The sequence below is a fragment of the Onychostoma macrolepis genome, chromosome 19 (assembly GCF_012432095.1).
Source record: "Onychostoma macrolepis isolate SWU-2019 chromosome 19, ASM1243209v1, whole genome shotgun sequence".
NCBI lineage: Eukaryota > Metazoa > Chordata > Actinopteri > Cypriniformes > Cyprinidae > Onychostoma > Onychostoma macrolepis.
The window spans coordinates 21,754,316-21,768,009 of NC_081173.1; the positions used below are offsets into that span (position 1 = coordinate 21,754,316).

Below are 13,694 nucleotides of genomic sequence, written 5' to 3' on the forward strand. Positions count from 1 at the left end.
TGATAGACTGACAAACAAAAAGCACGAGTGTTAAAAGTGAAGTGTGAAGAATGAATGAATAAAATAGAAAGACTGTTAAAATACATACTCTAATTCCAATTTGAAACTATCAGTTATCTATTAAAAATGTTTCTGCGAGTTTAAGTGGTCTCACATGACAAACATCAGCTTAAAAGTACAATAAATGAACAATGTCCTTAAAGATGAAACAACAGCAGAACTGTTTTGGAAACAATCCTTATTATTTGACACCAAAATAACACACTTCACCTTTAACCATTAATTTACAGAAGTATGTTGCAGGATCCTTGAAAATGTGTTCAGAAACACATTTCCACTGTTTATTGTTGTTTTATGAGGTTCAGAACAACGACTCGCATAAGAGAAAAGAAAAATGTCCTTTGAGATTACACAGAACCGGAACAATGAATAAAATCTTGCCTGGTAAATTCCTTCCTTCATACAGAATACATAAAATTCACGGCAGCATCCCAGAACTCCGTAGCTCTTGTCATGCGGGAAATGTCTGCATCAGTCTTTTGTCAAATAAACCTAATATAAAACATGGCTAAATAAAACACAGTTAGTTAAATACTAAAATGAGGTTGAGGAGTAAGACGATCCACTGTTTGCCTTGTTTTTCCAGTCTTAATAGAAGCCAGTGTCTTGAGCCGCCCAGTTCGGTGTCTAGAAAGAAATAGAAGATCATTAGGGACAGCAAAGATGCAGCACATACAACAGAAGTTTGCTCAAAACTATATATTCTATTAAATGTTTGACAAATATTTTAAATGGTCAAAATCTTCTGATTCAAGCAATGTTTACAAAAAGTGTATATCAAGCAAAATACAGGACAAGATATATGACGTCAATTACTTCACTGACATAAAATCCGATTATTCAGACATTACGCTGAGTCTAGGCTTTGATTTGGGAGTGTGCAAGATATTTTGGGGAACTGTACGCCGACTAATGCTGGCTAATGTTCAGTTAAGGAAAAATGCTTTAACGCTTAAAAGCAGAAGTTTCCCAGCACACTCATTTCTTGACGGTAATGATTCCAATGAGGCTCGGCTGAAGGAAAAACTCATTAGTTCAGTCTGCATTGTTTGCTTTGGTTCCAGTACCTCATTCCTGCTGCTGTGGCTGAGCTTCTTCTCAATGTTCATGGCCAGCATCTGACTGCGGAATGACAGGCTCTTGGTCTTCTCAATCACCTGCTGATACGGCGACACGGCGTTGTTGCCCATCACCACGTGACCCTGAATAGAAAACACTCTTCAGGGAGGAGCAGCCAACCAGAGCACTAGTATAAATTATCAAAGAACCTTTCCAAGGATTACAATGAAATAGTGAAGGCTTTATAGGATTTAGTGGTTCAGCATCATTTTGGTTTTATAATGGCTTGTAAAACTTTAAACAACCATTTTTAATGAATTACAGCTCCTATACAAGCTTATGATAAAATCTTAGGCAATATTCTTTAACAAACACACAAAAAAAGGCAATAAATGACTTGTCGCTTTAAATCCCACAGTTAAAGAAAGATCATTTTACATGGTAATATTATTGATTCAACAGCTTATGTGAAATATATAATATTTTTACAGCATTAATTAATCTTAATTTCCTCAAATAGATTTTTAAAATTTCAGTATAAATTAACATTACTGTATTATGAACAAACTTGAATTAACAATGAAAAGTAAATATTTTCATATTAACATTAACCTAGATTAATAAAAGATATAAAAAGTAAAAAATAATAGTAATAATTAGAAATGAATTTAACTAAAGTAAAGTAAAGTGCTACCATGCTTTATCATTGAATATTGTAGTATGGGAAAGAGCAGCTTGGACATTCTGCTAAACATCTCCTTTTGCATTCCACAGAAAAAAAAAAAAAAGGTTAACACTTCTGTCCCATTTGGTAATGCATTAACTAGCTTTGAATCTTCTAACTAAATATACAAACTCTAAATGAGCAATATAGTTTCACAACATTTATTAATCTGTAATAATGTTATTTATCAATACAGATGTTCATTCTCCATTTATGTTCTAATTTTTATGTTCTAATTTTAAAACATATTAATAAATTAATTAATCAATAAATGCTGTAGAGGTATTGTTTATTGTTAGTTCATGTTACAGGGTTCCCACACCTTGGTTAACTTCAAATTCAAGGACCTTTCAAGGACTTTCCAGGTCCAATACCCTCAAATTCAAGGACTTAATGTGGGGACACATTTCAAGTGAGAGCAAAGGTTACATCGCGTCATCTTGTAAGATACATTTTTACAGTTTTCATGTGTCAAACACAACTATGCAAAAAAGCTTCTTCTTTTTGTTTGCATTTATTTTTGGGCATATGACAGAAATCTGATATTTGTCGTATTTCTGTTTTGCATAAAACTGAATAATATTTGGTACATACTACACTGTATTCTAAAATGATCTGATATTAACTTTTGCATGGATTTTATTGAAAAGAGCTTAGGCTCATGTAACCAGAAGTTTTAATATATATATGAATATGCTTTTAAGTTTTTCTTGCCTCATGGCTTTTCATTATCTTAACAAGCAAAGCAATTCAACATTACATCCTTTGGATCTCTGGCAAGCCATTCTTTGTAATCTTCTTTGGTGCGCCAAATATCTTGAAACGTGCATTTTCTAGTCATCACGTGTCAGCCTATTTTTGCAGTGGTTCACGGTGTGTCTGTGAAACGTTAAGGTACCATCTTAGTAGCTTCGTGTGCGTGTGAACGTCATGGCAACGAACAACACAAAGTACCTCACGTGGGAAACACTTAACGTAACGCATTAATGTGCAACGTAAATCAAGCAAGCTAGTACGCACACAGTGTTGGTGAAATAACACATTAGCGGACCGGAGGGAATAATATGGAATTTTCAAGGACCTGTATCTATGTATGTTTATTTTCAAAAACTTTCCAGGGCCTTGAAAATTTTTTATCAGATTCACAAACTTTCAAGGATTTCAAGGACCCCTGGGAACCCTGATGTTAACTAATCTAGTTAACGAATATTATCAATCGGAACCCTATTGAAAAAAGTGTTAGCAGGAAAATCAAAGGTTTGAAACAACATGAGAGCAAGTCATTTTTGGTATCACTTTAAAGGGTTATAATCAGCTTGTGAATCTAAAAGAGAAATACATTTCAAAAGTAAAACTTATAATTTCATAAAATAATAAAATTGTATGTGCACCTTAGTTAAACAACATACAAACAAACAGCCCTCTTTCACTGTAGGTCTAGTCTAGTGCGTCTCAATCAAATGGGCTTTGTGTTTGGACATGTGTTCTGCACCCCAGAGCTCGCTCACCAGTTTGGAGTCAATTTTGGCATCCAGTCTGGCATTGCGGATCAGGTTTACGATCCATCTCTCGGCCTCCTCAGGGGTCATATTCAGCTTATCTGCCAACATGCTACCCAGAGACAGGAAGAGCGAAGGGTGAGAGGGAGAAAATGAGAAATACAGAGATCGCCTGAGGTCAACAACAAGCTGTAGCTCTCGTCTTCAAACAAGAGTTCGAACAGTCTCAACAAAAATCAATCGGTGTGATAAACACAAGCTGATGACAAATTAAGTCGCACCACCATCTCTACGATAAATGTGAAAACCGCAGGATTTCCGGCACAAACAGTGGTGTTCAAAGAAAATGTTAGCAAACATCAAAATAACATCTGTAACAGGGTTATTACAGTTAACTAAAACCATAAAACACTTGTGTTACTTGAAATGTTAACTGAAATAAAAATATAAACTTTCAGCTAGTTTCCAAGGAAATTATTTATTTAGTTTAACTTGATGTTCTAAAATAACTAAATCTAAATTAAAAATTATATAGTAAATAAAAATCCGTATGACAATTTAAAAAACAAAACACATCTCTAAACACACTGTTGTACTCGCATCTATTGCAATAATGCTTTCCTTCAAGCTGGTTCTTTTGAATGTACACTATTGTGACGTCGCTCAGCTTTTATCAGATTTGGCAGGAATCCATTGATCCTGGCAGCGTGTTGAATCATCGCAGCACGGTACGATCTTTTTACAGCGCTAAGAGGATTAACGCACACTAGTCTATCAGGATTCCTCCTGGGAGGCGGCGCTACCTGATGCTGATGCACTGATGGATCCGGCAGAAAGTTTCAAAGATGAACAGCCGTGCATTTTCAATGAAATCCTCCAAGCAGGCCACCAAGAAGAAATCGTTCACCAGCACCTTGAAAAGAATACAATCCATTCAAATATCCTGCTTTGAAAGTTGTGTAAGTGTTACTGATGGTCCACGAGACTGAAGGGCCTCGAGACTGAATTTTGTACTTTTAAACAGTCTGTTTAAAATGAACTTGATTTTCTATTTTTTTAAAAAGTACTACTGGTCGGTGCTGATAGCCTTGTGGGCAGCACATTGACACATAGCGCCATGGGCGTCCCGAGTTCTAATCCCGGTTCGAGGACCTTTCCCGATCCCGCCCCCTCTCTCTCCCACTTCGCTTCCTGTTAGCTCTAAAAAAATCTAAAAACACCAAAATCTTTAAAAAATTTCTACTGTTATTTAAGAATAAATTGAAAGTAAAAAAATAAAAAAGAGCATTTATTTAAAATTGAATTTTTTTTGTAATAATGTAAAAGTCTATAAAGTGTCAATTTTGAACAATTTAATTTAGTTATTTAAAAGATCTTACTGAATCTACACTTTTGAACGGCAGTATATTTATATCAGGGGTGTTTCCTCCGAGGAGGCAAGAGAGGCAGTGCCTCCCCAAAATATTGGATGAGAAAAAACTCATAGTACAAAAAAAAATAAAGTGTCAATATTACAAGGTACAACATTAAGTGTAGAAATCACTCATTATTCTAAAGAAACGTTGTCCAACAGCAACACCAACAGGTAGTTACAGCATGAGTCTGCGTCTCTTTCGCCTAAAGTGTGCGCTGAGTTTGGTGGAGAGGATGAATGGGGAAAAGTCACAATACCCACTGGCATTAAAGAGAAGACTAATTTAAAAAAATTTATTTTTTAATTTTATTTAAAAATGAAAAAGAACAGAATTTACCCCCAATAGATTTATTTCTTTATTAAAAAATAAAATTTTAATAAATAAAAAAAATCCCTTCACTGCAGCTGAACCTAGATCAGCTTTTATAGACACAAATCCCTCAGGCGTAAACTGAAATGTGTTAAAAAGGCAGGGGAGATTATGCTTTCACAGGTCTGAATGCTGAACGCTCCTTCTGGCCCAACTAGGCCATGTCTAAGAGAGGAGCTGCCTCATAGCTGTAGGTCTGAAAACTGACAGCAGAAATGTCTTGAAAAGCCTAGTGGGAAACAGCAGTAAATTACAGTAGACAGGGATTTTCAGTGCATGAATGGACCTATGGCTCCAAGCAAAAGGATGAGAGCTCCCATCAATGCTCGTCTCCAACCGATTCAAACAGAGGGAAGCAGTGTACTGAGGGAATCACAGGAATGACAGCCCTGGTAGCTGCATTACACACACACAGGGGGTGATGAAACCTTACCGACTCACACTCCCTTAGTTTTTTCTGAGCGCTGTCGAAATCAAAGTTAACGTAGAGACACTCCACGAACTCTGTGATGGGATCCTTGTACGTGTACGACTCCTGTGGAGAGAGCAAACGCAGAGTGGAACATTAATCTCGTGCTAATTTGACAGCAAGTGCCAAAGTCACGGGTATAAATGTGGCGGTGCCCCAAGAAGCACTTTAAAACAGACGCTAATTCAACAGCTCTGAATCAATACTTAAAAGGAAGCAGATCTAGTATGAATGTAATGGCATGCAACAACGCTTGTCAAGCTAGAAACCTCAAAGGCGAATCTGTGAGCTCATTCATCTGAACCACAAAGAGGACAATCTTCACAACAACCCACACTGAAATAAACTCTCTCGGCTCAGATGCGCCTTTCATAAAATCACTGCTGTTTTGTGCATATTAGCATGCGTTATTAAAGGATTCTAAACTAGCTAATGAGTTAATGTTGAATTATTTCTCAATGTTGAGTTATTAGTATGATGTTACTTCTATAGTTCAGATTTAACATTAAAATCTGAATGCAGTATGCACTGGTGTGGTCTAGGCAATCTGACAATCCATCAACGCAGTAAAATCTACATTGAATAAAGAAATATTTGTGAGATTTCATTTCATATATATCTAAACCAAAGTAATTATATTCCCACTAGTCATTAAGCCAATCCGCTGTCTAGTTAAATCTTCAGAGATCATGCTGACCTGTTGGATGACCTTGACCAGGTCTTTGAGGACCTGTCTGCGCTTTCTCACGTCTTTGTTGGTGATTACGGCCGTGGTCAGGTAACGCAGAATGTGAGGGCACATGGTCTGGATTGCATTCAGGTACCTGAGAAACAGACAACAACCATCATTTTTACAAAATACTTTTTAAACTACTGTTTAAAGGCTTGAAATAAATGAATACTTTTATTCAGCAAAGATGAATTAAATTTAATAAAGTGACAGCAAAGACATTTATAAAGTTACCAAAGATTTATATTTCAGGTAATTGTTGTTCTTTTGAACTTTCTACTCCTCAATGACTCCTGAAAAAAATCTATTATGGTTACCACAAAAGCATTAAGCAACAAAAACTGCTTAAAAATGTTTCTTGAGCAGAAAATCAGCATATTAGAATGATTTCTGAAGGATCATGTAACACAGAAAAATGGAATAATGGCTGCTGAAAATTCAGTGTTGCCATCACAGAAGTAAATTAAAATGTAAAATATATTAAAATATAAAAGAGTTATTTAAATTCACAATATTACTGTTTTTACTGTATTTTGGATCAAATAAATGCAGCCTTGCTGAGCATAAGAGACATCTTCCGAAAATATTCTAACCGACCCCAAACTTTTAAACTGTAGTGTATTTTTTTTCATATTTATATTTTAGAATACCTGAAAAATATAATATTTTGTAACAACCGAAACATTCCTAATTGAAACAATATTGACTCTTAATCAGATTCAGAATTGAGAAACTGAACCAAATCGATTCAGGAAACCAGTATTGATATCTTGCCTTAAAAATTTATCAAAAAGCAAATTAACACAATTAAAAACCAGAGTTGAGAAAAAAAAAAGAAAAAAAAAAAGCAGTGGACACTTTGTCAACAAAATCTGCTTTGATTGGTTCCAGTTTTAATATTATTTCACACTGGTCCTTCAAACACTCAACACAGACTGTGTCATCTTCAAAGTGTTCAGACCATGCAGCGCTCATTATACGGTCACACAAACATGCACTGTTCCCCCTAAAAATTGTAACGCTTTCAACAGCGAATCTCATTAACTGCGAATTTTCCAGCCTCCCTCTCCGAAGTAATTGTTGCAAAGTAAACCACTCGCACTTCCTGGTAAGTCCCTTAAGCAAGTGACATAAATGCTATGCAAATGTAGTTTGTTGCACTTCTACATTCTTTAATGGGCAATTTGAGAGGGCTTGTTATAGAGGAAGAGGGAATTTCTGTAATCGCACTCACTGGGGCTGATAGAGGAACAGCTCGATGATGTTGTCTCTGCCTTTGGGGTGGTTAAAGAAGACAAACAAAGACCAGTGTATGAGCCACGTCCTCTGCTGCAGCGACTGAAGAGGAGAACTCACCGACTGAACCGAGGCAGAAAACAAAAAGAAGGTTTAATTAAAAATATGTCAACAACACTGCTTCAGTCTTACTCATATCACGATGTTGAGGCTACATTACAAGCACGGACTAGCAAAGCAAACGAGGCTGCAGTAAACCCACACGCATCCATCTTTAATCTCACCGCAAATAAAAATGCCAAGCGTTTACTTCTCAGAGCTGATGCAATGTAAATGTCATCCTGGTCAATTTTGTGTGTAGAGTTGATTTAATGCCTGACGTCTGCTAAAGGACTGTTATATCTGAGCTCAAAGGAACATGGGTGATCCAGAAAATTGACCAGTGGGAAGGATATTGGATTTCTTCAGCTGATGAAATACAGCCGCAAAGCTTCTATTATACAGGGAGACGGAGGTTTAAAGGATGGCAGACAGACATACGTTGTTGTCGATGGTCTCTCGTAAACGCGTCAGGTCTTCCATGGCCGCCTCCCAGTTCTGCATGAGGATCTCGGATGCCAGTTTGCCCCAGAGAGAGCTCAGAGCGTTCCTGTCCGTGGATGGAACCTGGTCATGACAGAGACATTTTGTTAGTATCAATATCTTCAGAGTGAAATCTCATTGGTACAAAAATCCCACTCCCATAGTTATAAGTTCTCTGATATAACATTGCTTTAACATTGACGAAAAATCAATTGTCATATCTCGATTGGTTACGGCACAATAATAAACCTACAGCTCTAAAACTTTAGCAGTCATTACTCGTATTTTTAGTTTCACATGAGCCTTTAGAAATCATTCTAACATGCTGATTTGGTACTCAAGAATTTGTTTGTTTGTGATACTTTTTTTTTTTTTTTCAGGATTTCCTCATTTATTTAAAATTAATCAATATATCCTTGCTGAATAAAAATATTAATTTCTTGCAAAAATTCTTACTGACTCTAAACTTTTGAACAGCAAGAGTTTTATAATTTTTTTAAAATAAATAAAATATATTTTATTTTATTCATGTAATAAAAAGTCAGACAAAACCTGGTATAAGCAAAGCTATTTTTGCAATATTTAAAACATAGCTCATTTAAAAAGCATAAAGGTACTGTTTCCAGTTGTTTGTTCAGATAAATTACTAAAAACAAAAGCCGTTAAAACACTCAGGAAAGAAAAAAATTAATTTGTCCTACATTTCTGCCGAAGGCAGTAATTTCAGAGCCTATTTCACACTTCACAAATCATATAAAAAAATAAAAGGATAAAACACTAGCGGTCTTGTTGACATAAACAACAACACTTACAAGCACGCGGAAGAAGTAAAGATACTCTGCGGCCCCTGAGTAGTTGCCACACTCATACTGGAACTTGGCGTAACGGTACAGCGTATCCAAATATTCCTGACGAAACTGAGGGAATAAACAAAGTTGTTAATTAGCTTCCCTGAAAATAAAAAGTATATGATTGGATGAGGATAATTGGTTATAGTTTGAGGTCTGTTGCAAAACTTACGGCATGTTTGTCTGCTAAATATTCAAACAGCATCCTCCCATCTCTAAAAAAAAAAAAAAAAAAAGTGTATGGTAGTGGTGACTTCACGTGTTAAGATGCTTACATAACAGCCATACAAATCAAACAGAAATTATATTTCAAGAAGCAGAAAACAGTAATACGACGATTGCAGACCTGGTGGACTGCATCTGTCTCTGCGTCTCTGGATCTTCAAACATCTTCACAATAGGCTCAGTTTCAGACTGGAGCTGCTTCAGCTGGGCTACCACTGTGGTTCTTTTCTCCCTTAATGCTGCAGAGTAAAATTACTATATGTAACATACATGCAGCATATAGTACTGCACTCTATATGATGTGAAAATCTCCAATATTGATCTGGATATGCTTTTAATGAACTTTTATAGGAAGGGAAAAGCACTTACAATGTGGAATTTCTTTGTCAGGATAGAGGTTCTTATATACATCCATGGCAAAGTCCACCATGTTAGTGTCACTGAGAAGATCCAGCTTCCCTTGGAGAAGTTCTTTCTCATTGTAGATCTGAGAAAACAATAAACATTAGATTTAACAGCACTATATCAGGTTTTCTGAATATACTGAAGAGAACTTATGCAACATAAAAATAAGACTTTATTCAAATGCACTGAAATGTTACATTATATATTGTCATTTAAGGTACTGTTGTACCAACTGATGATATCTGATATTAATATAACTAGTATTTTTACACATACCACAATAATTAATGACGACAATATTCACGTTAATATTTGTGGTATTTACGTGGTAACCATGATATTATAACACAATAACAGTGTGCCAGTACCATGGTAACGTTACTGTAGAAACACAAAGAGAGTTCAGAGATACAGAATAAGAATTCATACTTTAAACATAGCTGATCTGTCAGGAATAAAAATAAATAAATATTCAATGCAATTATGTCTATAAAGAGGTCATTTCCGTTTAATATCAATTACGAAAACCAATTCATTTTTCCAGATCAGCTGACTATTCGCCACACGTGGTGCTGCCCATTTAGCGACTACTAACCAAATAAATATAACCGAACAACAAAGTAATACCATACATTACTGTAATTTATATATTACCTCCTTGACAGACAGAAATTCCAGCAGCGGAAAGACCAAATGCCGGTCTAAAAAATGCGCGATCTTGGTGGTCAGATCGTACTCCGCCATTTTGGAAACGAAATGAGCCTTTAAAAAACTTTATTTAAACAGTGAAGAGAGAACAGTGACCTGCTGCACCCCACAAGCACTGTCAGCCTGTTGGAAAAGTGAAATTACTCGATAGATTGGTTTTAATACTGGTTATTGTTTCTGTACAACTCTAACACATTCATATGGGATCAGCTTTCGTGTTTATGGCATTTTAATTTCTTGTTTTGAAGAAGGTAGGCAGCTAGCCTACGGAGTCATTCATTTTATTCAGTAAATTATTATACATTTGTTTAGTAATTTAAATAATGTTACAAAAGTGTATATCAAATTTAAAGAAATGGTCAACCTCTGACACATACGTGCATACACATACATTTTATTTATACAATAGCAATTTAGCAGGATACAAAACAGGAAGGAAATAAAGAGCTATAAGCATTGAGAATTAGCTTAAAGTGAGAGTCAGTGTTGTGAGATCATGTCTACAAAGCCAGCAACCTGTTCTGCAAAAATGCCCAAAAAACTATTTTCCTGCAAGATACTGAAAGCAAAATTTAGGTGACCTGTTTCTTCCTTTCCCAAAGGATTGTGGTGGGGCTGCTTGCAGTTTGGCCAGAAGAGTTTGTCCTCCAACACTTTCTGTGTGAATGTACCACTCAGAAGATATAGGGTTCACATGCACTAACATGACAAAATTTGCAACTTCGAATAAATTAAAATGATTTGCATTTGAAGATTGTGAGTGAGTTTAGTGTTTATCCATCATATGTTGAAATGCATTGCAGGAAGGACCCAAAAAGTATGGTTTCCATGGTAATTTTGCAAAGGTTATGTCAAATCTTGATCCAAAAGTATACCTATTTTAATAAAGGAAGAAATAGATCAAGTAATCTGACTCTCAAGAAGAGAGCGACTCTCCTTATGATGGGCATATCATCATTCTCAGTTAATTGCTGAATTTGTCACGGTCCTCACTCTGTTAAATGCTACAGTACATCATTTGATGTTTTTATCTAGCATTAAATTAAAATATGGAAAAATTTTAAAGAGCAGATTTCAAAGTCAATGCGTCTGAAGAAACATAAAGGTTGAGTGAACGCGTAACACTCATCTAATCTAGTGCGGCTCATTAAAAAGAATTTCAGACAGGAGGTGATCTAACCAACTCTCTCCAAAGCCACTGGGATAATGAAAAATATACTCAAGATAAGAGCACATTAATTATAAAATTAAAAGATATAATCTGTGGTTTATATCCTATTAAAATATCATTAGTCCAGAGTGCTAGTCTATTTGGAAGGATTCTGTATTAGATATCCTTGCCTGGAAAATGGTCTTTGTTGCAGATTCCAGGCTATTAATTGAGACAAATTAAAACATATTATGTGAAGATATTAATTTGTTCCCCAGTCTTGCAGAGTAAACATGTCCTGTATGAGATTACACTATAGGCTATTAGTCATCACAATGAATATTTCAACCCATGCTGAGTAATCTCATGATAGTCTTCAAGCCTACCGTGCAGAGATACAAATTTATTGCAGTACTACGTGGTGTGTTTGCTGCAATAAATCAGAATGACATGGATAAATCTTCTTTGGGGCCAGTTGGTATTTTGATTCACATAAATTTAATTTAATGACAGAGGTTATTTTTAAACCAGTGGTTGTTGTTCTCAGGACTCATTTTACACTGGGTAGTTATGACTCAACAAAATTGTGATTGAGTAACAAAATAGTTTATTTCACAAAATTAAAACTTAAAATGATGATTATGATGATTAATGATGATAATAATAATAATAATAATAATGATAATAGTAATAATAATAATAATGTTGTTGTTGTTGTTGTAGGTAAGTTGATTAATCAGATGATATTTGTCCATTTTAATAATTAAGTCATCATCATCTAAGCTGATTAATCTACAATATTTGTCTATTTTAACATCATCAGCATCAGCCAACAACCAAGCATTTTAAAAATGATTTTTATTTATTTATTTTTCAATTCATACTTTTTAATAATAAAATAATAAAGTAAAAGAAAGTATTATAATATAAAATAGTAAATAATTGTTAATGTTCATTTCATTACATGACATTTTAATTTATGTCATTATATTACAGTAGTAGTGGTGGTGCTGTAGGCCTATAATATTTACAAATAATATTAATTTAAATATAATTTCAGATAGGCTAATTAAAATAATAATAATAAATAATAATAATAATAATAATAATAATAATAATAATTTCAATATCAGCATCTGTCTTTCCCAGGCCTATAGTGTAGATGTTACATTCATTCATTCATTCATTTATTAGATTGTTTTGGAGTAAAGTTTTTTTTTCTTTGAATGGATAAATTATGGTGCACTGGGGACACTGAATTCAAGATATAATATAATGAAATATTGTGATGTGGAACAGAAAGATCTCCATGGTAACTCTTGGTAACTCATGGTAACTCAGTTATTCTGATAAATGTGACAGATCATCCATAGCCTTGATAACAGCAAAACATCAGACTCACTTTTAATCGTGCAGCATGAAAAGCATGAGGGGGCGGGTAATTCAGTATTCACAAATTATACGGCTATAAAGGGCTTGTTTAGCAGAGAGATCACGAGAGAGAATAGAGCGGAGACAGACTGATCTGCATTACAAAGGAGGTCAGGTTTAACTAACCTGTAACTGAGCTATACTAGATAGTCTCAGTGCTGCTCCACCTCATTAATCTCACTTCTGTTTCAACTCCATTGTGGGTATTTTTACACTGGTGATTTTATCACTGCTTCTCCATAGCACTTTCCACTATGCCTCATAAAAACACAAGTTTGACAGATGGCTTCATTTATTCTGGACAGCTTCAGGAGCAGGTTGAAGGTGCTCCATGGAAACCAAACCATAGAGGGGGTGCTGCTCGCCCAGGAGGTGTAGGCATAAGATTTTGTCCTCCGGCACTTTCTGTGCTTTATGGGTATCACTGACAGATCATCCTTAAGGGACAAATAAATAATCCATCCATGCATTTGGTTGCTAGAGTGAACCGACTCCTTGGGGAAAAGGGTTTGTCTGCATTGCTTGCAGATCTCAAAATCCTAGTGGGTCATGTGAGTCATCAGCCAAAACAGAGCAGATAGGGGTCTTTCAAAAGCGCTGACTCTCTGGCATTGCAGTCTTTTAATCTAAATCAAAGGATACTGGGTGACATTTTTGATCGAGCATATTGCTATAAAAAGTGAAGGAAGCTGAATGTGATTTAGTCTTGCTCTGGAGAAAAAGCAGAGATATCTGTAACTAAAAATGTTTACTGACCCCTTGCATCTGTGTTGTGCACATAATT

General features: G+C 35.3%; 1 protein-coding gene across 1 annotated transcript; it reads right to left on the minus strand.

The window, feature by feature from the left end:
* Positions 1-295: 295 nt before the first annotated feature.
* eif3eb (eukaryotic translation initiation factor 3, subunit E, b) lies at positions 296-10,388 on the minus strand. Its single transcript, XM_058754468.1, has 13 exons — positions 10,276-10,388; positions 9,586-9,703; positions 9,338-9,455; positions 9,164-9,206; positions 8,956-9,060; positions 8,102-8,227; positions 7,560-7,684; positions 6,293-6,419; positions 5,560-5,661; positions 4,146-4,255; positions 3,352-3,454; positions 1,128-1,262; positions 296-687 (listed from the first exon to the last, which is right to left on the minus strand). Exons 1-13 carry the CDS (start codon positions 10,363-10,365, stop codon positions 649-651), a joined length of 1,341 nt encoding a protein of 446 aa, XP_058610451.1. The 5' UTR covers positions 10,366-10,388; the 3' UTR covers positions 296-648.
* Between the last annotated feature and the right edge of the window lie 3,306 nt (positions 10,389-13,694).